General features: G+C 23.7%; 8 protein-coding genes across 8 annotated transcripts; 3 read left to right on the top strand and 5 right to left on the bottom strand. All coding sequences in view use genetic code 6, as the record gives it.

Moving 5' to 3' along the window:
* Positions 1-573: 573 nt before the first annotated feature.
* Positions 574-2,780, top strand: TTHERM_00653800 (kelch motif protein; the record flags this gene model as incomplete). Its single annotated transcript, XM_001013932.2, has 3 exons — positions 574-1,200; positions 1,378-2,099; positions 2,186-2,780. The coding sequence occupies 3 exons, from the start codon at positions 574-576 to the stop codon at positions 2,778-2,780; spliced, it is 1,944 nt and encodes a 647-aa protein (XP_001013932.2).
* Positions 2,781-2,963: 183 nt separating this feature from the next.
* Positions 2,964-5,763, bottom strand: TTHERM_00653810 (piwi domain protein). The gene has a single exon (XM_001013933.2). The coding sequence runs from the start codon at positions 5,651-5,653 to the stop codon at positions 3,029-3,031; it is 2,625 nt and encodes an 874-aa protein (XP_001013933.2). The 5' UTR covers positions 5,654-5,763; the 3' UTR covers positions 2,964-3,028.
* Positions 5,764-7,625: 1,862 nt separating this feature from the next.
* Positions 7,626-10,555, bottom strand: TTHERM_00653820 (hypothetical protein; the record flags this gene model as incomplete). The annotated part of the gene is made up of 2 exons (XM_001013934.3): positions 7,626-8,802; positions 9,492-10,555. 2 exons carry the CDS (start codon positions 10,553-10,555, stop codon positions 7,626-7,628), a joined length of 2,241 nt encoding a protein of 746 aa, XP_001013934.1.
* A 1,589-nt stretch (positions 10,556-12,144) lies between these two features.
* Positions 12,145-14,204, bottom strand: TTHERM_00653830 (peroxisomal biogenesis factor 11; the record flags this gene model as incomplete). The annotated part of the gene is made up of 7 exons (XM_001013935.2): positions 12,145-12,190; positions 12,297-12,749; positions 12,807-12,998; positions 13,048-13,164; positions 13,479-13,712; positions 13,796-13,929; positions 14,013-14,204. 7 exons carry the CDS (start codon positions 14,202-14,204, stop codon positions 12,145-12,147), a joined length of 1,368 nt encoding a protein of 455 aa, XP_001013935.2.
* A 577-nt stretch (positions 14,205-14,781) lies between these two features.
* Positions 14,782-16,432, bottom strand: TTHERM_000653829 (hypothetical protein; the record flags this gene model as incomplete). The annotated part of the gene is made up of 4 exons (XM_012797194.1): positions 15,707-16,432; positions 15,409-15,644; positions 14,890-15,218; positions 14,782-14,831 (listed from the first exon to the last, which is right to left on the bottom strand). The coding sequence occupies exons 1-4, from the start codon at positions 16,352-16,354 to the stop codon at positions 14,782-14,784; spliced, it is 1,263 nt and encodes a 420-aa protein (XP_012652648.1). The 5' UTR covers positions 16,355-16,432.
* Positions 16,433-17,303: 871 nt separating this feature from the next.
* TTHERM_00653840 (3'5'-cyclic nucleotide phosphodiesterase family protein) lies at positions 17,304-20,911 on the bottom strand (the record flags this gene model as incomplete). Its single annotated transcript, XM_001013936.2, has 12 exons — positions 17,304-17,347; positions 17,408-17,627; positions 17,683-17,819; positions 17,877-18,077; positions 18,139-18,197; positions 18,263-18,588; positions 18,646-18,840; positions 18,894-19,085; positions 19,150-19,317; positions 19,364-19,604; positions 20,411-20,490; positions 20,558-20,911. The coding sequence occupies 12 exons, from the start codon at positions 20,909-20,911 to the stop codon at positions 17,304-17,306; spliced, it is 2,217 nt and encodes a 738-aa protein (XP_001013936.2).
* A 1,245-nt stretch (positions 20,912-22,156) lies between these two features.
* TTHERM_00653870 (transmembrane protein, putative) lies at positions 22,157-22,996 on the top strand (the record flags this gene model as incomplete). Its single annotated transcript, XM_001013939.1, has 1 exon — positions 22,157-22,996. One exon carries the CDS (start codon positions 22,157-22,159, stop codon positions 22,994-22,996), a length of 840 nt encoding a protein of 279 aa, XP_001013939.1.
* Positions 22,997-23,289: 293 nt separating this feature from the next.
* TTHERM_00653880 (hypothetical protein) lies at positions 23,290-24,636 on the top strand (the record flags this gene model as incomplete). The annotated part of the gene is made up of 1 exon (XM_001013940.2): positions 23,290-24,636. Exon 1 carries the CDS (start codon positions 23,386-23,388, stop codon positions 24,634-24,636), a length of 1,251 nt encoding a protein of 416 aa, XP_001013940.1. The 5' UTR covers positions 23,290-23,385.
* Between the last annotated feature and the right edge of the window lie 170 nt (positions 24,637-24,806).

The following is a 24,806-nucleotide window of genomic DNA, read 5'->3' as shown; positions in this document are numbered from 1 at the left end:
AGATAGTTTAATATTACAATTTTGTTTTGAAATTTAAATCTCTTAGATTTATTATCGATGAATTTAGCAGATAATGTTTAGCATCTATTAAATATTCAAGATAAACTAGTTAAAAAAAAAGTCTTATGCATAAAATTTAGAATATCTAATTTTAAAATTAAAAAAATGTTTATAAAATTTTAAATAAGTTAGGCAATTGTGTTGTAAATTCAAGATTAATACTATGATTAATTATTCAAAAATATCTATTAATTCTTTTAGCAGTCTAAAAAATTTTTATTTTCAAAAAAAATTACCTCAGTAAAAAAAATGCTACTTATTTATTAGCATATTCAAAAAATCTATTTCAATAAAGGATGTATTTTTCATATTAAATTTGATCTTTCTTAAAAATAAATAATAGTTTGTTTTTTAAGAAAAAAATTTTAATTTGTATTATTAATTTTTTATTATAAATTAACTAGCTTGATTTGAAGTTAAAATTAATTAAATATTTTAAATTTTGAAACTTTATATTAGAATTTCAAAATAAAACACATTTTTTTTATTTTTAAAATTGAGATGATAAAATGAATGACAGCAAAAATAGCTTTATGTTTGCATTTTATTTTAAATTTATTCATAAATAATAAATTAAAGATATTGTTATTTTATTTTTATTAAATATATTAGAGCTGTTAGTTCCTAAAATTGTTAAAAAAATTAGATAAAATAATAGAGAAAATGGCAACAAATATTCAAGATTAATAGCCGTTGCAATAGCAAAATAGCTTGAATAACAATTAAAAATAGTTAAAAACATAAGGAAGTGCAACAAAACGTTAAAGTATATTTAAGGAAGATGCTATATCAGATGAAGGAATGAAAAATATTAGTAAAGTCATTCAGGAACTTCAATTAAAATTAAAGCCTACTTTTGATAATGTTTCAAAGATAAAGCTCCCAAGAATAACAGGAAGGTACCAAGAAGCATGGGATGAAATGAATAGGGCTAAGGAAGAGCTCATTAGCATGATAGAGTAGTATTTTATAGAAATGGATAGCAATTTAAAAGAAGCTTTTTCTAAATTTCCATGCGATGAATTAAGGGTTTAGACTTAGTAGAGAATTTAAAGTATCTTAAAAGAGTTCGATTATTATTCATAAAAAATGTTAGCAAACAATCTTCAGTAATAAGATGCTATAAATTTTAAAAGCAGAGTAAGATTCAGCTTAATTCTTTCAATTCACATTTATTTTAAATTAAAGTTTAAACTTTTATAAGCAACCAAGCGATATTTATGGATAAATTTAATAATATAATTGTAAAAATTACTTTAAAAATTAATTTAATCAATTTAGTAAAGCGAAATAAATGTATTTTTTATTTATTAATAGAAATATGAATAATAGATGATAGAAATTGAATAAGATGTACTGTTTTTAGATAATGCCTTTAAGATGGGAGTTTAATTAAAATAGAGCAATTTTCCATATTTTAAGGTTGATAGGAAGTAGCTTGAGCAAATATTAATGAGCTTAAATGATTATATATACACTGTCTGTCCTCCCGAAGACATAAACGAGTAGCTTCTTGAAATTCCTTATATAGATTTAGATTAGTACTACAATATTTCTAACAATCCTTTTGGGTAGGCCTCTTCATAAGTTAAATAAATCTAAAAGATTGCTTATTTTTTTGACAGAAAAGTATCTTTCGTAGATTTATAAAGCAATCAAATTAAATAGCTGCTTCTTCCTGTTTAATATTGTTAATATCAGCCTTCCTATTTGTTGCTTCCAAATTAAAATATTTTTTATTGTGGAGGTATTGATGATTCTCAAGAAAACTGTGATGGATTAATTTCTTCTAGATCTTTTGAGATAAACACAACCAAAAATATAATAACTCAACTTGCTGAAATGAGAGTCAAAAGGATTGGCCATTCTATAGTTTATGCTACAGTTAATTACCAAGAGCAGTCAGAAATACAAAAGCTAAAATCTGAATTGAATATTAGTATTCCATAATAAAAAAATAGCTAATAAAATAAACTAAGTTATATTTATGCTATCGGAGGGAAAACAAACTATGATACAAAGACTAAACTTTGTGAGAGGTAAATTGTGTTTTGCTTTTTTTTTAATTTTAAATACCTTTAAATCAGTATGTAAAATTCAAATTTTTGAAATATATTTACTACAGGTATGATGTCTAAAGAAATGTTTGGGAAAGTATAGCTCCTTTAAATTAAGCCAGATCAAGATCTGCATGCTGTTTATTTAACGAAAAATTTATTTATGCATTTTATGGAACAAGCAGTGAAAACAAATCAGTTCAGACTGTAGAAAAGTATGACATAGAGCTTAATAAATGGGAAGTTTTAGAAGTCGTAAATCAGTTACCTGGATTCGATGTGTCTTTTTCAGCTGCAATCTAAATTAACTCCTCTTAGATTATTTTAATTGGAGGCTTTAGAGAGTCAATGCTGAATGATAAAGGATTTATGCTTTTTAATAGAAAATTAATATGCTTTAATACATAAAACTCCACGCTTTCTTTGTTTAAATATAACATGCCTTTAGACTTATTACCATTCAGCTAGCCTGTTATAAGCAACAACGACTTGTACATAGTAGGAACATGCATGGAAAATATAAGTGAAGATAAACCGTGCTTACTACAGAAGAATGCCTTTGTTGTAAAATTAGATGAAATGTCTGGTCCAACAATTACTAAAGTCATTTCTAATTAAGAAGGCCAAGAAATATAAATTCTACCCTTTAAATAAGGGAATTGAATATTTGTATTCGTTATAATTTATGTTAAAGACTTTATAAATATAAAATAATAAAAATTTATAAATTAACTCAAATGATTTTTGTTTGAAATTCATTTAAAAACATGATAAAAATATTTTTTACTATTTATTTTTTTTTACTAAATCTAAAATAAAACAATTACAAATCTAATATTTAAACATAAATTCGCTAATTATTAACTATGTATTTATTTATTTAGTAAGGTTTTATATTTTTTAAAAATTAATCAAATGAAGAAGAGCTTATAATTTGAGCACAGCACTCTCAAGTTTGATAGATCTATTGTATTTTATTAAGACCCTGCAGGTGTTACAAACATTTTAACAAATTCTGCTAATTTATAAGCATTTTGTACACAAGCTGGTGAAGTTGTCTTTGTGTGGTATGTATAATTTAGCACATAAGTGTTATATACCAAGTCTTAGAAATCAGCTAACAAAGAATGCTCGTCTAATCCAATAAATTTATCTATATGTAATACATTGTATAGCACAGAAAATGGACAGTTTTTAACTATTTTTTATGTATAAAGATAAAATTCGCGCTTGTTCAACTACTTTTCAACTATAGCACCTGTTCCTGGAGAAGATACGTTTTATGTGTTAGCATTAAGTTCTGATGATCCATAGAAATTATAAGTACGGAAGCTAGTTTGATAACGAGATGTTGCAAACAAAAGGTGGAATGATTTGTTTTCACTTTAGGAACGGCGAGTGCTCATCATAGAGAATATAGCATCTTTTTCATTTTGTGCATTTTAAATAAATATACCGTCACGAATAATAATAACCCAGGTTGGATTTATTTTGTGAGTTGTTGCAAACTAACTTAAAAATCCTTGAAGAATATCTTTCATGCTATTAGTTATTGAATTGTTTATTTCTTGTTCTGAAAGCTCTACTATCTCTAAAGTACCATCTTCCTTGATTTTAGTTGAAACTTCACTAATAACTCTATAATCAGGGAGATATTTGCTATACTATTTATTAATAGAAGCAGCTCCTGCTACTATAATTTTTCTAGCATTACGTTGGCGTAATACACTAAACCCTATCATTGTGCAAGGATTTTAATTGTATGGTAATTCCTACATAAGCCAAGGTGACTCACCAAGCTTAGCTTGCATTTATGATAAGAAACGGCTTGCAAAAGCTTCAATCGAGTTTCCTGGGGGTATTTATGGATATTATTAAGTAGGAACATATTGCTAGAGAGTAGAAGCCTTAATAAGTGAACAGCAAATGCCTTTATCCACTGTAATTGCTTGCTTACAAGTTTTATAAAAGTGATAGTGCTCTAATTCACTGTTCATAATAATCAATGCAAATGTAGTAGGACTCTCAGATAAGGCAGTATTAAAGGTGCTTGTCCATGTTTCAATATTTAAATCATCTATCTTATAATATTTTGGTTCTGAAATAGGGTAATTGTAGTATAGCTTAAACTGAGAGATCGAAGAGACCAGAGCTTCAACTAATGGTGAATCGCTAGAGTGGACAAAAATAACCCATCTATTAACTTCAGTGAATTTAGTGAAAGCTCCATCAGAACAGAATAGCTATTTATAATATCCATCGAATTCGTTACATAAACGCTTACAGCATAAGTCGTTAGGAGAAAAAGACTCATTGACATTATTAACTTTGAGTTATAAAGGAGATAATTTGAGGTAGTTAAAACCAATCTGTTCGAACTCTTCTCCTATTTTAATTTACCATCCATTTAGCAAACTTTAAGCTTCAGAGCTATTTTTTAAAAATCTAGTAATTTAATTAGTATAATCATATACATCATAAGGTTCAAAGTAGAATTCTGTTCCAACATTATCGTCAATAAAACCTTTTTGAGAAATCTATCCAAAAAGATTGCAAAGACTTGGAATGAGGTACATTTGCTAATCTTAACTACTATGAAATTCGGATTTAAAGCCTTTGTGAAGAGGGCGAACTCTAATCATTGGCTAAACTCTGTCTCTAATGTTAATTCTATATTTGTTCTTAACATAAGAATAATAAGAGAGTTCTTCATCACCTTTTTCTGCAATCATATCTCCTTCATCTTAAATTTAGTTTTATTTTACGACAAATTTACTGTCAGGAGTCATATTAAAATCTATTTCTAAAATTTCATAATATAGATTAGTGGAGAAATAAGATGTCTTAACAGTGCGTCCTACCAAAAAATTGCTTATTTCTTCTCTTGGAATTTTTTTATCTTCAAGTTTGTTAATAATTTAGAACAAATTCATACGCAAGAAGCGCACAGGAGTGGTTTCAATTTCCAGATAAACTTTACCTCTAAATTCAATTGCCTTAGGTCTTAGCCCATTCCATGAGTAAGTTTGATAAACAACAGTTTTATCTTTACTAAGGGCAGCATTAGGGGGGTCAATAGGATTGAAAAACCCTTTTTAGTATTAATGATAATTTAGTTTTGAAAAAATTTCTCTTGCAATATAATTTAAAACAAGCTATCTCTCTTTGTTGGTAGTTATAAATGCAGGACTACCATTTTGTTAAATCTATTTAATACTAACCTAGTATCCTAAAACACTCATACTATCCTAACCTTAGTACATTTATTTACTGCTATAGCAAACCCATTGTGCTTATGGATTCTCTTAAACTTCTTCACTAAGGTGAATATTGTTTTTCTTTAAAAAAATACAATTGTCCATATCATGAGAGATATGTAATATTTTGCGCACTCCCAAGAATACAGCTTCTCTATCTGAACTAGAAGCAAATTTTTCAGGAGTTATCTAAACATCTTGCTTATAAATGGGTGATTGTATATCCATCTTCAAAAGATTGGAATACAAAAATAACTTATAAATCTATTGCTGATCCATTTATGTAAAATAAATATTGCTTTATCTTGATTTTATAATTTATTAGTCTACTAATTTTGCTTTCTTAACTAATTAAATAATTTTTTAATATCTTTGAACAATATATATTTTCTTTTTGCAAACATATAATACTATCTATAAAACTAACTAATTATATTACAAGCAAGCAAAGAGATTAAATAATAAATATAAATCATAAATTAAAATGATCAAACATTAATTTAGTTTTGTTTTAAGAATTATCAAGTATCTAGCAAAAACGATAGCATAATATAAATTAATACTTCTTGTAACTAAAAGCATTTATTAATTTAGCTATGTATTTTCTTAACTACTATCAAATATTATAAAAAGCAAAATTAAATAACCAAAATAAAAACCTTAAAATGTTAAAACAATTTTAATGAGTTGAAATAAATAAATATATTTTTTAAAACAAAATTTATTCTAATAAAATAATTCTTAGATGTTAACTAAATTTATAAAAATTATTAATTTTTAATTTATTTAATCTGATTAAAATCAAAGTAAAAATTAATGATTAAAATAATCAATAAACAAATTTTAAATATTTTATGAGATATAAAATAAAAATGAGTAATTAATTGTTGATTATTAAGCAAAAAATGTACATTTTAAAATATAAAATTTATATAGATAGCTACTAATAATTATTTTTATATACTTTATAACCATGAGGAGGAGTTATTATAATTAAGTTTAGTGTAGTTGTAAATTAAAACTTTAAAACATTAAATTTAGTGAGTGAAGGGTAGATAGATATATACAAGAATATGTTACTTTAAATTAATACTTACATACATAAATTTTATAAAATAGTCTAAGTGATTGCTTTTCAGTTGCTGGCGAATTCCTTGCTTATTCTCAAGTAATCGTTTCTTAGTTAGTTATTTTAGCTCAGCTAGCTAACTAGCTTTACATCTATAAACTAAACTCGTATTGTCTTTATATATTTTATTCACATTGTTTTATTATTTTTACAGAGTATTTATTAGTTTAAAATAAAAATTAAAGTGTAAGAGAAGTGAGTATATATTGCTAACTATTGTTATCGTTTGAATTGCTTTTGATTATTATTTTTTTATAATCTTTCTTTAGTTTTTATGAGCTTGGCCTAATGATTCACTCACTTGCAAATTAATTAATACTCAAAGGCAACTCTCAACAATAGAAAGAAATATGTGGAAGGAGATTTATAAACTTATATACAAGAATATTTATTAACATATTTATTTGCTTTAGTAATTGCTAGGATTGATTGATAAATTATTTGCTTATTTATTGCTAATTTAGATGATGATATTTAAGTATCTAATTTATGAAGCAAAACATTTCATTTTAGCTTATGGTTGAATTTCAAGCTAAACGTTTCTTTGAGTGTGCTATCAAACAATATAAATTATTTTATTACTAAAGCTGATTACTATTTATTTCATAAAAAATGAAATTATTTATTAACAACGATAAAATCATCGAATTTTAATAATTGGTATTTTATCACGTCAAAAGACGATTTGTTTATTAAAATATTTAAGTAATTTATTATTTTATTTTTATCTAAATTAAATTGTGCTCGCTCATTTTCAAGTAACCCTATAATGATATTTAACATTTTTAGGTACTTTCACTTCTTTCTTTAAAATATAGCAGATGGTAATTAAATAACAGTATTAGCAAGAACACTAGTTCAATGAATGAATATAGCTAGGAAAACAACCAACTCTTGAATTTATAACAAATCAATTATTATTATGGTAATTAAATTTTATTTAGGAATTATTTATAGTTTACTGATAAAGTGATTGGCAATAAAAAAACTGCTTCTCTATGGTTATATATAAGATATATAAAATTGAAAGATGAATGATTCAAATTTGGATTTTAAAGATTAGTAAAATATGCTAAATTTTTAGAATCCTGATTGAATCATCCATCATTTTTTCATATAGAATCAATTTAAGTTTTCAATGCTAAGGGATTAAATTGCATTTTTCACAACTTAATTGCCAATCAACTTTACCTTTTTATCAGTTTATTGATTTGAATGTTATTGCTATATTGGTTATTTGACTGATAAGGTATCCTATCCTTAGGCAGAACAATTTACAAATTTTTGTTATAATTACTGCTTTTACAATTCTATTTGTTGTTTAATTTATTCGAAAACAAGAGAACTGCTTTCTGAACTTTATTACTAAAGAGATTGGATTGCTTATTTAATAGAACTGTTAGTGTTGTTAAAGCTTATAGTACTGCCGCCTTCACTACTATCAGCTAAGGGACTGAAGAGGTTTAAGATATTCTAGCTTATTGATTGAGGAGTGCAGCTAGATAAGGCTGTAATTTGAGTTGTTGCAAGAGAGTCTTCAGTTTCAAGGGCTTAGAAAAATTCACTGTTACTACTATTATTTTTTCTCTCAAATGAAGAATCAAACCAGTTTAATATTTAGCTAATTACTGGCTTTTGGCTTTATGAAGTATGCTAATTTTATGATTATTAAGCACAATTGTTTGTAGAAATTGAAACATTAGTCTTTACAATACGCTTAAAATTACTTTCTTTAGCTTTAGGGCAATCGTTTTCCTTTGTGTTTATTGAAGAGTTATTTATTTGTAAATTATCATTGCATAATTTTGAATTAGCAGAATTGGGAGGAGTATTTATTGAAGAATTTGATTACGAATTGGATTGTGTTGAAATTTATTTGTTAAAGTTTTTATTGTAGAGTACTTTATTTTAAATAGAGTTATTATTTTAATTTTTAGGAATTGAAGAGCACACATTTTCAATTTCATCTAAAAATGCTAAATCTTCTTCGTCTAATATGTTGCGGTAGTCATCAAAATTATCTTGTAAAACTTCTTCAATTTATTCTGGGGCTTCTTACTTAAGTTAGCTATCATGTTTATCATCGGTAGTATTTTATTGCAAATTCATTGTGCATATTTTATTAGATTAAATGCCTTGTAAGAATTTTTCGTCTCTATTCATTCCGTTAGATGGTCTTTTGATAGGTGAAGTAAAATTTTAAGTAAATGAGGCACCAGTACTATTGATCTAAGCTTGATTTAGCTGCAATTAAGGAGTCATAATAGAAGATGAGTTTAAATTTGTCAAATTGTCCTCCCTTTTTCATAAAAATATGATTTAATAAAATTTAAAAAATTTGATCTGAGTGTGTTAGTATAAATTTAGAAAATACCTTGATATCTTACTAAAATAAGTGAAGTTAGTTGATTTGGAGTGTTTTTATTTATTTGAATTTAATTTATAAAATGAAAATAAGTTAGTGTGGTGTGTTTCATTCTGTGAATATTTTTTTTTTGAGTGCTTATTAATTGATTAATAAATAATTAATATAGCCTAATAGTCTATTTTTTAATTCAATAACTAAGTGAGATTGGGGAATTCAAAGAAAAATATAAAAAACTATATGACATTAGCTTGGATTTAGTGAAATTATAATGTGTTAGTATAAAAATTCAAAAAAAAATATTCATCTTTGAATGAAAACCATTTAAAATTAAATAAAAAATTTTTCTTTTTTTAGAATTTTTTTAAGCTATTTGAGCAAAAATAAGATTTCATTAAAATAATTTGTAAAATAAATAAACTCATTTTTGAGTAAATAATAATAAAAAATGAAATTTTTATTTTATTAACTGATTGAGATGTGCTGAGACAAAAATTTGAATTTAATCATTAAAATTTAAAGTTGGTATTTTCACTTTTAAAATTCAACATTTAAGTTGTAAATCTAAACGTTAGCATGCACTCATCTATTTTAAAGATTAAATTATTTTTATTATATTTTACCTTGAGATATTTCTTTGGTATTTCTTTAATAGATTACGAATGCGCGAGTTATTTGAATTCGGTGAAGTAATTACTTTGATGGGTTTCTATTTTTATTGGCTTTTAGCTATTTCTTGCATGAATTCTTCGCTTGACTAAGGTACAGCTACTGATAAATTCATAGTTAATTGTTGTTATTTTTCAAATTCTTGCTATTCTTTTTGTTGTTTCTGAATAATTTAAAGTAGCTTTTTTTTCTATGAAAAATAAATTCCATTCTCATCGCATTGCTACTTCTTCAAAGCCATGCTATTGTTATTATTATTGGTTTAAAATGTTAAGGGCCCAGCCTATCCACTGCCGTTGTTTTATATTGTTGGGCAAATATAGCTATTCTACTAATTCTAAGTGCCGCTTTGTTATTAATTTGGTTGCTATATGCTACTTTGATTGGCTATAACTATACAGTTTTAAAGAGAATATGGATTTTATTAAGGTTATTATTACCCCAAAATAGGATTTGATAGTAATGAACCATTTTAAAGAGAATTCTAACTGCTTAATTGAGACTAAAGTGAATAAGAGCTATTTACAGATGAACTTGATGAAGAGATATTTTATTAAGCTTACAAACAATTAGCAGTGACTTGTTGCTAACCATTATAATTTAATGAAGAATTGAGCGCATTTTGTTATATCACAGTATTTCCGTTTTGTTGAATATTTTATATCTATTAGTTGCTTTATTAATTTAAAGATTGAGAATAAACTAATGCATTTATGATAACTGACTGAGATTAACCTTGTACTTGTTAAGGGGCTTTCAGTTAAATTTTTTAAGAAACTTTTTTGTGCTATAAGGACGATGTAAGTAGAGGAGATTAGGCATTTAATTAGCTATTGATTTAAGGTGTACTCTACTATATGACAATTGATGATTAATTTGAATTGCTAGATCCTCCATTTGAGTTACAGCTTCCATTTAGCAAAGCTTAAAATGCTTATAACTATGATTACTATTATTACTAAGTAATCTTATTACTACACTCTTTGAAAGTTTAATTTGATATCTAACTACTACTCATTATATTGAGGTACCTTTAACTTATATGTAATTCTTAATCGTTTCTATCAAATTGAATCCCTTTATTTAATTTTATGTTGCGTTGGGTATTGGCCTGCTGTTTAAATTTTGAAGCTTATTCTAATTTAAATCAATTATGATAAGGAATTATTATTTTCTTGAAGCAATATAAAAGATGGAGGCGAAATCTCGAGCTAATATCCTAATATTTTTTCTATTTTTTGTTAATGTCAAACTCTAACAAGCACTTTATGATACAGTTTTTATAGATGAAGTTGGCAGTGGATTAGGCTCTTGTTTTAGGCTGAATTGTTTATGGCTTAATGGATACCAAAATTTAATAAACTGAATCTAATTCCAATAGATTTATGATAGTCCTTTACTATTGCTATCTTTTTTGCTTGTTTTTGCTTTTTTTCTTAGTTTTTCTTCTACCCTTTGGCAAGGTAATTTTCTTTTTTTTTGTTTCCTAAAATTTAATATCGTAAGTAAGAATGCGAAAGGAATCAACTCCCCACTTTTTGTTTTCTTTTTTTAAAATTTAATTTCTTTATTTTATTTGTTTGTTTGTTTATTTGATAGTTAGCAATTAATTAGAGTTTCTTCTTTCTTTATTTTTTCATTAAATTAAATTAAAAAAGTATTAACATTCCTTCAAATATATTTATTTAGCTAATAAAAATATTAATAAGAAGTTGATTAAATTTAATGAAAAAAAAAACACTACCTGAAAGAATTTAATTCAATCAATCAATCAACCAAATTGTTAGTTTTATAGTTAGATTTGAGATGGAACACAATAATTATTAATAAATTAGTTATTTAACAAATATTATTTTCATTCAATTTTTGCAAATTAAAATTTTTAATGTTTATTTAAATTGAAAAAATTGTTAAGGTAGTAAGTAACTAAGTAGTACTTCTTTAGATAATAATACAATCAATCCTAAGCAAATAAAATAAAATGGTATGTATGAATAAATGAATATATATACTGTTAAGGTTCATAAATTAATGCCGATACTTGAAATTTCGAGAAAAAAATTTTAATTCACCTTTTTATATAAAAAATGAATAAAGCTGAACTGGAGAGTGCCTAAATTTATGAATGAGCCTTTCAGGTATTTATGAGTGTTTTTTGTGTATATTTTTTTTAAAGATAAATTATTTATTTATGAATCTTATGTGAAGTCTTTAGTTTTATAGTTTTTATTTAATAGCCAATCAACTATACTAAAAAATAAATGAGATATAAACATTAAATTACTTGAGTGAAATAAATTCTTTTATTAAAATTTATTTTATTAAAATATTTAATTATAGATGCAATAAATATTCATTTAAGCTATTTTTTTATAAAAAATAACCAAAACAGCATAAATCTTATTTTCTTAATTGTATTTTTTTTAACATTAGGATTTCCATGGTTTCTATTTTATGAAGTTTGTTATATTTACTAGTATTTTAAGTTCATTAAAATTATAGCTGTAACCTAAATTTCTAAATTAAAATTAATTTGCTTGTTATCAGATAAACTTTATTTTCACTAATTATTTATTTATGTATTAATTACTTTAATCATCAATTTATTCAATCTTCAACTTTGAATTTTGTATATTACTCTGAAGACTTTTATCTAATTTTAAATAAAAGTAATTTAGTTATTCAAAAATTTACAAATATTTGTTTTGTTTTTTTTTCATTTTTTAGTTTAAAATTCTTTTAACATATTAAAAATTTACTTTATTAATTAAACTTTCTTTTTTTTGAAGTTATGAACAGAACCTCCATCAGAATTATCCTAATCTTCTTCTATTTCATTAAGATTTAATCTTTTCATATTGACCTTTACTCTTGAAGGCACGTCACCTAGGAAATCATAGTCTGAATCACTATTATCGATATCGTCGATAGAGAGATCAATATCAGATTAATTCTATTCATCATCGTCATCGCTACCCATATTTAACAAATCAGATAAGGTTGAATCACACCTTTAAATTAAACTCCTTTATTTAGGAATTGACTACATCTGCATATATTACTTTTATGATAATTCTTCATATTCTTAATTGTTCGAATTCCCTTTTTCTATACTAATAACATCAACTTTTTACTTGAAGCTTTTAATTAATCCTATGGTAGAGCATATAAGTCCGAAAAATGAATAGCTTATATTATTCATAAATTTATTACTTTTTTTATAAATAAATATTTAAAATTCAGTACATTCTCAAAATAAATTTTTTTACAATGGAGGAAGATTTTATCTTTTACAAAGCATAAGTATTCTTATGCAAGTAGTAAGTAGCTTAATAGTTTTTTCTCTCCTCTTAACTTTTATATTCATCATTTTGCAGCATAAATAATATATATGGCTTTCTTATTAAATTGGGTGGCAAGCTTAGATATCAGATAGCTTTTAGAGTATAGCTTTTTCTTTGCTAAATAAAATAAAATTAATTTTATTTATTTCAAATTTTAAATTATTACTTTCTTTTAAATAGGAAAACATAACAAGCTTCAGAAATTTTAAGAAAACCTTTTGTTAGCAAGAAAGAATCCTTCATAGATTTTACCTTTTTAGACAGATCTCTTGAAAATATTTCACTAATTATGTAAAAAAAATTAATTGTTTTAAAATGAATTCTTTCTGATTAGTTGAAAATATGTATGATTCTAAGTAAGATACTAACTAGCTTAATTGTGAAAAGCTTTTTCAAGGATTGTAGTAAAATTTAGAATATTAGAAAAGCAAGAGTGAGTTTAATATTACGTAGATTTTGTGATATTATTGACTTTTATTGATAACTAATTTGAAATGATCTTTTCAAAACAAATTTAATAAAAATTGTTTAGTATTCAATCATACATATTTATTTATACATTTTAGATTAAATAAAAACCAAGAATTTATTTCATACCTTAAATTCCCAATACTAATAGCCCATAGTATGTTATCTAATATGTAGTAAAAGAATCTGCAAATTACACATAAAAGTACTGTAATTTTAAGTGCTATAGGTTTACCACTCTTCAATCCTTTGGTGAAGTTGTTAATCTCACCAATGAATTTTAAAAACTTAAATATTTTTCTACCATTCTTCATAGAATCTCTAATCATTTTAGCAACTCTTGCAGTAGGAATTTAATCTGACCTAAATATAAATGAAAACATATTATTCAAATCATCATAATAGGATTTATTTATTCAATTTATATTTTAAGCTAACTTTGTTACTTGAAATTCTTTTGTACTCTTTCAATATTACTATGTTTATGGCAGACATAGTAAAAGTCTGAAAAATACTATAAAAAGTTACAAATTTTATCTCTTCCTTTGCTTTACTTCATTATATCAGCTACTGTATCCACCTAAAATTTAAATATATTTGTAAATAAATGCTAGAAATCAAAGAATTTATGAAAATTTATATGCATTCAATCTATTTATTTACCTAATTTTAGATCGTTGAACCAATTGAAGCAACATAATTGCCATACTTAAGAGGTAACTAAGTTCCTTTTTTGATGTTTTCATTTAATAACTACGAAAGATCGCTAAAAGATAAAAAGCTACTCTTATTCTTTTTGCTAAAATAATTGGAAGAGCTTTATTATTATAGTTTGATTTCTTTTAAAGTATTCATATTGTAGTTGTTGTTTTGGTCCTTATGTATCTTAGTATTTTAATTATATCTTGAAAGACTCAAGGAGAATAAAAAATAAGAAATTAAATATACTCTACTTTTTGATGAAATTAATAATTATATCAAAAAAAGTTTTTATTAGGCAAGTATTGTTTTTTTGTTTGTTTATTTATTTATTAATTGTAATATAATAATTATTTACAAATAGACCAAATTGAGTAATAAGTATTTATCAATATATTATCTTATTTTAGATAGTACATCACAAAAATACTTAAAGAATAATTTATATTCCTGTTATGGAATGTTGTGAAAAAATATTAAATTTGTTAAAGATTTCTATTTAATAATACTTAATAATTAATTATTAAAAAATTCAATACAAATAAATAAATAATATACAATTATTTCATTCATTTTTTGATATTACAACATTATTTTTAGATTAAAATTTTAAATAATATTTTTTACCAATAAATAGTTTTACATTATTTTCTATTCACATTTTTACATTCAAACGTTATTCTACCTTTTCATTTTTCTTTTTATTTCTTTACTTTATTAAGTTTTATTTGAATCAAGCTTTGTTGAATATCATTTTTTAGCTTATCTGTAATTAAGGTGTACCTTTTATGTAATTAGAATTTATATAAAATACCAATAAATAAAACGAAATAAATCTTACTTTGCATTTAATTTTTAGTTTTCTATAAATATGAAAGACTTTAAGGATTAATTTAATCTTTTTATTAATTTCTAAAATGTTGATGTTCCTAACTAACTTATTTTATTAAATATTTTTTTTTCTTTTAAGAATAGCTAGATATATTTTTATTTTTCAGTTAAATGTTGTCATTCACTTTTACAGCTTAACTAAAAAGACAACCACTTAAACTTCCTATCCAGTTATTCTTCGCTTAATTCCAATCTTTATTTTTATCAGTTAAGTAATAGTAGTTACTGTTATTGTTATTAGTGGTAACTTGCTTTAACTCTTAATTAGAAGTTAATTTACTATTATTTTGTAATAAAATAAAAATATTGAAATAATAATTTATTTATTAAAAATATGCTTTTGAATTAAAATTAAATTCAATGGATATAAAAGAGTTTTCGTTTTTGTTATGATTTTTTAATTAAAGCTATGATATATATATAGCTACGTTATGTGATTTTGCTGAAATTTTTTATGATAAATATTTACGAAACTAGTCCTAATTTTTATGGTCGAAACATTCTATGAGAAGTGTATGAATAAGGTCTGCTCTTTATGGCTAGAAAATGTTATTAATTTTGAAATCCTATCAAATTATTTTAATCAATTAGAGATGGATTTAGAGATGCAAAATTATTTTAGTTATTTTAAGACTATTAAGCCTATTAAAAAAAAGGCTTATTAATTGCTTAGTTAAAGAAGAGTCCTTGCTAAGGTTAGCTATTCTATTTTTAAAAAATTAAAATAATAAATTATCTCATTAATATTTTAAGTGCTACTTCTTTACATTTTTAAAAAAAGGAGAATTTCCACTAAACTAATTTTGAGGTTGTAATGTTAATGATTGTTGCATTATCTACTGTGGTATTTACTAGCTGTGACTGCTATTCAATTATTAATTTAACTAGCTTTAATTATTTTTTAGTGTAAATCCTTGCATTTAATAAATGTTTTCTGAAGCATTAAAGTAGTCTTTGAAAATATTATGCTTTCTTCCTTGAGATGGAGAGGCTGTCCTTATCTATTCGCGCTTAATTCCTACCCATGGTGATATATTATTTGTAGATTCAGATTCAAGATATTTTTGTTGAATTGTGCTCGTATTTTAAAGAGGAGATTGATTAATATGAGATCCATTTACATGAAGTGGATTTTCTGATCTAATAATCTAATTATAAGAACTATTTACTTTTTTCTACCTGTTTGATTAAGGTGACTATATTCTTTAATTTTACATCAATTGATGTTGCGGATTCATATTATCATAATTAATTTGCTATTTTTGAGTTTGATTCTCTGTTTTATCTTCTTTTAATAGCAAACTATTTAAATTATGCTAAACATTCTTATTATTTTCTATTTATCCTATGAAGGGATTCCCTATATTTTATATTTTCTTCCTATATGTTTACTACGATTTAGAATTCCTAATCATACTTTTTTACTGCAATCCTATATACTCTATTGATTTTATGAATAATTAAATTAATGACTATTCTATTAACTTAATAAAAACAAGATAAATAAAGATAAAAAGAAAGTATATATGTATATACTTTTTTAAAAGCAAACCAATTGGTTGGATTTTAATCATTTTAAATATTTAAGATTATAAAAAAAATTAAAAATAAAAGATATTGATGGATTATATTGATGTCTAACTTTTCTTTTATTTCATTTTTCTATACTGTAAAACTATTAAATTACTACTTAAAATTTGTTGAGAGAAAATAATTTTCAAAAAAAATGCATTTCTCAAATGGTAATTTAATTTTTTACCTTTAAAGTAACTAGCAATTATTTTGGGTAAAGAAATTTAATTTAATATTCCATTTTTTGAAGATTATATTAAATGGATAATACTTTAAAAAAACTATAAATTTTAAATTGTTTATAATTAATTAATAAGGCTACATTTATAAATAATTTTCTTCAAATTATATAAATAAATAAATTATTGTTAGAATTTGGCAATTAAAGAATATTTAAAATATATTGATAAATTATAATGAGTAATGAATTTATAAAATTATTTTCAATAATTATTGACAAACAGGTATGAATGAGCAAAACAAATAAAAGGAAAACAAATATAAGGAATACTAATAAATAATAAAAATATGGTATATTTTATGTTTTATATTTTATTTTTATTAAGAATTAATCAAGCAACTTAAATATCAAATTTAATTTAATTTTATGCCTAAGAAAATTATATTTTTATTCGTTATTCTAATTATTTAGAAGACTGTATTATTTTATTTATTTATTTTTTCCAATATTTTATAATTTAAATTTAGAGTAAGGTAAGAAAGTAAGTTGGTTAGTAATTCTACAGATTAAGATGCCTAAATAATAAAATAACAAAAAACTTATTTAGTTTTTCATTCTTTTGCTTAGTTTTTTTCCTTGTCTTCTTTAAGGGCCTCTAATTTTTATTTTTTAAAATTTCATGCTTTAAAAAATGATAAATAAAAAATTAATTTACTCAGCTCTGCTTCATATTTAGGGAGTAATTCAGCCCATTTCTCTTTGTTTTATTCAAAATTTATCATAAATTGTTAGAGTTCAGGTAAAAAGTTCGATATAATTTCAAATAGAGGCTTAACAACGAAATCTATAAAACCTTGCTAACTCTTCGAAGTATTTGTTTCGACTCTATCACACAAGTAAGTTACTGGTAGGCCTAATCTTTTTTCTTCATCACCCTGTTTGTAAAATTATAATTAACTCAATTTGTTAATTTATACTAAATAAAATTACTTATGCCCAAAATTCAGTCATAACTTTATTTGTCCATTGATAACATATTTCCCAAGGTCTAGCAGGGTTGCTAATATCAGAAGCATGCAATAAAGACTCCATAACTGTTTTCTTATCTTTTCCATCAATTTCAAAATCTAATTTTTTATTTTTTTTATACCATTAATAAAAGTAAAAAATAAATAAATAAATACCTGTGGCGGCAATACGAGATTTGAGTTTAGAGATATCAGCAAAATGCTTTGTCATATCAGTAGCAAGGACCATATTAACTACCATTTCTCTAAATTGCTTATATTCGTCATTTGAGAAATTTGAGAAAATGTTCAAATTATGGTTTTTAAGAATCATTTCATAGACAGAACTTACATGGTGGTTTTCTAATACACTTTAATCTAATAAAGATAAAATTTTTTGTTTTAAAAATTAGGTGTTTTTATTAAATTTTTGAAATACCATTAAATTTTAATGCCAAGATGTTTTAAGTATTGATCAAGAATACATTGTTATAGCCTCTATTTTAATAAATTAAATTATTTAATATCAAAATTAAATTAAATAAAACAAAGTTAAATTTTACGGGTGATCAAAATCATGAATTGCAGCTGAAAAATACATAGCAGCCCTTTCCATAGACTTTAATTTAGCAAGCTCTCCAAATTTGCATCTAGATATAAAAAAATGAATGGTCTAAGTGACATCAAATGAGTGGAGACGATCATGGTAAGGATTATCTCTGTAACCATTCTATATTCTTACACTTAAGTTAATGAATTTTTATGAATCTATCTTGAGATCATCAAGTAAGTTATATTTATCAAACAAGTAAACCAATAACTAAGAAGACTCTTGGCCGCCACACATTTTTTAAATTTCAAAACAATTAAAAGTAATTTCATCAATTGCCTTTTATTAAAATAAAAATGTATTTGAAATGATTTAAACAAACAAGTTAATTAATACCTTATCAAATTCTTTTGCAATGTGGGCTGGAATAAACTTTTGTGTAATAGTTTCAGGCATATGCATAATTTTATGTACTGTAGATTTTCTATTAAAATTGCTTGGGGCTACTTACTTTTCTTAAGGATTATTTTGATTATTTTAATCGGCTTTGGAGGAATCTTGTTTTTAATTTTGATTTGACCAGGCTGCAAGCTTTAAAATAAAAAAGTTAGTTAAAAAATAAAATTAGCTAATAAAAATCTTACTAAATCATCACCACCTTCACCAATAACGGGCTCGTAAAGTTTATTTGAAGCAATCATTTTCATGGACCAGTCAATGTCAGAAATAATTTCAGTATCATCAAAGTATTCCTTAAATTCTGATAAGATTTCTAAAACTTTTTCAGATGGAGTTTTTATGCTTGAAGTGACATTTATTTTCTTGAAATTTTAAAGCTAATTTCATATTATAAAAAAATATATGAATCAAGTATTGAATTGATTAATTAGTTAGATATACCTTTCTAAGAAGCAAAAAGATTCTTAAGAAACGAAAAATTGCTCTGATAATACTTGCTACTGAAGTGAATTTTGAACCAAAGCTTACTGTCATATCAATTATAACTAAAACTAAACTAAGCAAGATAATTATTGCATCCAATACAAGCCATCTGTCTCTAAAATAATTCTTATTAAAAAAAATGAAATTTCCTTTTAACATTTTTTATTATTACCTTAATTCCAGTACCATAAGCATTTAAGATAATTTCTATACAAAAGATAATCAAAATGACTAGCTCAACATATCTTAAACGGTTATCGATATTATCTTGCTAATCTTAATCCAAGAATTATTGTAAAGTGATATCAACAAAAATTAATATTGTATATATTATAACCAAAAAGATGATCATATACAATACAGGCTTCGATCTAACCATTTTTCTAATCTTTCTTCTAATTGGAGATACATTTCTATTACATAAAATAATTATTTATCTCTTAGTTAATCCAATAAAAAATATGGTATAAAATATTTTTTTTAACAAGATAGCATTATATTTGGAAAATTGTCTAATTCAAAAAATATTTTAAATCTTTGAATCATCTCAACTAAAATATTGCTTAATAATCATTTAGTAACAATTAAAACAGTTTTTAGCTAAAATAATAAAATTAATTTTATAGATTAAAATATGTTCATGCTTTAAATATTCAATTAAAAATTTAAAGAAGCATACAATTGGGTAATAAATAAAGTTAATTTAATTAATGCTTGCATCATACTAAACAATCTTTTAAAAGAAAACAGCTTTAAATTGTTTTTTTGTTGCCTTGAAATTTAAATAATTTTGAAATATTCATTCATATGTATGGAGAGAGACAAAAATATGAATGATGGACAAGCCTTCATTAAGAGAAAAAAAAAAGATGATGAAAATTAAAGAGCTATTTATTGAATGATAACTTCAAAGTAAACTCAGAAATAAAATTTGATCAATTGAAAATAACTTAAATTATCTTTAAACATATTATTCCCTAATAAAAAAAATTTAATTTTTCAATAATTAGTTAGTTGCTAATTTGCTTGATTGTTTGTTTGTTTGTTACTCTTCCCGTTTTTGAAAATTATCATCAAAAATTATTTTAATTATTTTAAGTTGAGGATAAAGAGAATAATTAACTAGACATATTTAGTATGATTTATGCTATCAACATCTAATTAATAACATTATCAAGCTATTTTTTTGTAAATTTATTTTTTTAAAAATTAATTCTACTGAATTTTTATTTCAGCTCTGCCTAATTTGGAAGGATTAGTCATCACGCTTGGACTGTCTGTAGCATTCTTCTTTAGCTGCTATTTTTAAAATTTTAAATAGTATTTATATATGATTCATAAACAATTTAATTTTAAATTTGCTTACTGACTATTTTTTTAAGTTGTTCACTAGAGTTAGCTTCTCCTCTTCATCATTTCCTTTTGTGTTAACTGTTTCTCCGCCTCCGTTTCCAGATTTAGTATTATCGCTTGCAGAGCTTTTGCTGGGAAGTTTTTTCTTACCAACCTGCAAAGTGTCTGCTCCACTGCTTTGCTATCCATTGATTACAGAGGTGTCTTATTTATTAATAGTCGTCTAATCTTATTTACTATTAACCATCGAGTCTTTATTTGTTTGATCACCACTATTTTCATTACTAGTTTTTAAAATTTTATCCTTCTCATCTTTGTTCATTGAATCAAAGACTGGGGATGCATCCACCCTATTCTATGACGACATCCTTTTAATTACTAATCAATCAATCAATCAATCTAATCTTTGAATTCTTATTAATGACTGTCAGCCAACTTTTTCAATTAAGCTGTAATTAACGCTTAACTCTTTGATTTCTATTCTATTAAGAGTTCGATCTAAATAAATAATATTTTTTTTTGTTTTTTCAAATTGAGTTTGAGTAATTTTTTTTTTAAGGTTAGCTTTTTATGTATTACTCTTTTTTTTATTTATTTTTTGTGAATGAACTAGTTAATAAAACTCAAAATCAATCAATGAATAAATTTCTTCATTCAAGGTTTTTATAAATTGAGTTATTATTTTTATTTTAAGTTATCTTCTACATTTCCCTTAAAAAATTTATTCTGCCATCAAAACTTCATCTATAGTTCTATCATTTAATTAATAACATAATAGGCAAATATATTGAATATATCTAATAAATGAATATTCAGAACGTAAATTTAGCTAACATGAACAATTTTAAGCTAATGATAACTCATTTAATTAAAGAAGTTAAATCAAATAATTATAAGTAATTGATTACATATTAAACTCCACTTTCTTACTTCTTCATAATATTTTTTAAACGTTGTTACTTTTTATCGAAATATTATGAATTATTACCAATTAGTATTTTCAGGTAACCAATTAATTTTATTTAAATTTCTTGCACTTTTGTTAATTTTTGTCCAAAAACACTTACTAACCAAAAGAATTTACAAACTAACTTAATCAATTATTTTTACAAAGAGCATTAAATAACAATTAATAATTTAAGTACTTTCTTTACAAACATTAGTAATTCTATAAATGGATAAAAATAAATACAATCTCAAATAAATAATTTTTTAGCAAAAAAGCAGTCATTTTAAAATTCATTTATTATTGTTTTTATTTCTTCAAGAGAATGTTTTAAATGAATTTTTATTAAAAAATTTCATAATAATCATTACATTTTTAAGTTTTTTTACAAATAAATTGGGATTAAGGTTGGTATTGTAATCATCTATTAACTGTTTATCTAAATTATTAAAATTTTTTAATTGATTTGAAATAGGTTTAGAACCAATAACAATATTTTACATTTTTAATAATATTATAAAAATATTTTACAAAACTCAAATCTTTTCTAAATTAATTTTAATCGAAATATTCTGATTTAGTCATTATTTGTTTATTTATTTTATATATTATCAAAACTTTTTATAGCTATTTTAGAATAATTAAGAAATTGTATTACCACTGAAAATGGATAATAAAAATATTATCATAACAGCTTTAGGTGTAGGTTTAACTGGAGGAATCATTTATTATCTTTCGAAGTTTCTCAAGAGTGAACCGTTAGGTTTTTCAAGAGATTAAGTTTTAAAGATGATTAAAGAATATAAAAGAGCATCACTAAGGGTATTTGTTTAGACAGCAGAAATAGTTAAAAGAATCAAAGATTAAAATGGAGGTAAAGACACACTTAAAGAAGGAATTACAATAAAAGATGTCGTTAAAGATAATATCATGAATGATTTAATATAAGAAAGAGAGTATATAGCTAAAAGATATAACATTTCTTTGGAATAATTTGATAATTATTATTCAATTTAATATGGTGGTGATAAAGAAATACAAGAAGTATGTAACTAGATTCAAAAAACTTTCGAAAATTCTCTGTTAGGAATACCACCTTCCTTAGAAGTTAGTCAACAAGTTAAAGAGAAATTTTCAGAGGATAAAGTCATCGAGATGCAAAAGAAAATTCTTAAAGCTCAATCTAAATAATTTAATAATGTTTTCAAGGATATAAAGTAAGAAACTTAATAAGATCATGTAGATATTGAAAGTGATCTCTTTAAGTAAAAAATAAGAGATTTGGATATTCATCAGCTCAAAACTGATCTTCTCAAAAAAGAGGGCTTTGAGTTTGAACCTGAATCACCTTGTGAAACATTCGAAAAACTTTCTTTCTAATACAAGAAAACTTCCAAAGACTATGAAATAAAACTATCACAAGTGATAAATATTTACAATAAAATAAAATCCGATATGCTATACTCCAAAGTGGATGATACATATATTGACATGATATTTAATTGAATTCAATAACCAACCACTTTATTAAATATTCTACATTTTATTATTTAAAATATTTTAATTTTCAACTACACATTTTTTGTTTGTATTTTTATATTTTTTTCAGCTTTTGAATAGCATTTGTAAATTGATAAATATTGATTAATAATTTTATATTGATTTATATAAACCAACTTATTTGCTTCTTATTTATTTATATTTTGCATACAATTTTTTATAAAAATAAATGAAAAAAAAAATATATATTTATACGTATGCATGTTATTATATAATATTTACTTATCTAATATCATTAATCAGGGCTCTTTTTTAATCATCAAAAATTAGTTATTCTTATTAAAAATAATACTATAAGCAGCTGTTTTTTGAACCATTTTTTAGCAAATTTTAAAATGATCACCAAAGACCGCTACAATTTCGATTAAAGATTTAACTAAATTGCAGAAAGGGTTCTTTCTTTAAATGGAGTTATTCCAAGATAAGTTTAAGACAATAACACAATATTGAAGCCATCTAATTTTGAATAATACTAAATGATGAGTGATCCAGACTATGAATTGCTTAAATAAGCTAATTTCATGACTGACTCGATGCCAAATAATTAAATTAATTCCTAAGCAAATATCTTTAATGTAAATAATCCTATTTCCTAGCCAACTGTACCTTAATAGTAGTACCAAAATCCATTAAGCTATTCTATGAATTTTAATTAGAATTAAGCTAATAAATATCCAAATAATGTAAACTAGAGCTATTCAACTCCTTAAAAATAGTCATTTAAAAAGAAAGAAAATATTAGAGAATAGATAAGCAATTTAAATAAGGATCAGCTAGATTAATATTTAAAACAAAATATTATGTAAATGAATCGACCTGATAATATTCTGATAAATGATAATATTGACCCAGAAAACGATGATTAAATATAAGAGGTTAATAATTAATAAGAAAATATTCAACCAGAAAGATAATTAAAAAGAAATCAATCTACTAGTTTATAAGCTGGTGAAATGATTCTTTAGTAACAAAAAATGTTTGAAGCATTATAATAATAGCAGTTTTAATTCTAATAAGAACTCATGCTTAGATAGTAAGAAATGGAATATGAAAGAAGAAGAAGAAAATTGAAAAAATAATAAGAAAAAGAAATGTAATAAATTTTAGAACCTTTAATTAAAACTTAACAGCAATTAATGGAAACATTAATTTAAAAAATAGAGCAAAAATAAAATAATAGTTAAAATTTTAATTAACTTAAATACCAGGAAGATGCCCTTGCAAAGGAATTAGAGTATAGGAAAAAGATAGCTTAATAGCAGCATGAAATCTAGCTAAAAAAATTAGAGTAAGAAAGAATTATTTCCCAATAAAATTTACAACTTCAAACTATGATGATGCCAAATTTATTAAATTTATATTCTCAAACCCCTTTTAATTAAATGAACCCTATGATGAATAAAAGTATTAACCCAAATCTAGCAGCAGCTCCCTATAATATGTAATCTCCTTTTGCATAGCTTCCATAGCAGGGTTAATAAAATAATCTCCCTAAGTTTGGAGATATCCCTTAAAAATTATTTACTAATCCTAAATCAAATGGAGATTAACTTATAGAAGAATTTCTTAGAGATATGAAAAAGTGATAGCAGCTTTAAAAAACTAAAATAGAGTATTTTAATTAAAGTTATTTAAAAAATAAAATAAAATTAATATTTAAATATTAGCAAACAATTTTACAACAATAACATTAAAAAAATAAATTAATACCTTCTTATAATATATCTAAATTTGACAATAAAATCAATGCAATAAT

Source organism: Tetrahymena thermophila, assembly GCF_000189635.1.
Source record: "Tetrahymena thermophila SB210 genomic scaffold scf_8254667, whole genome shotgun sequence".
Classification (NCBI taxonomy): domain Eukaryota; phylum Ciliophora; class Oligohymenophorea; order Hymenostomatida; family Tetrahymenidae; genus Tetrahymena; species Tetrahymena thermophila.
Note: the sequence above shows the minus strand (reverse complement) of the source record. Positions and strands in the feature narration are given on the sequence as shown.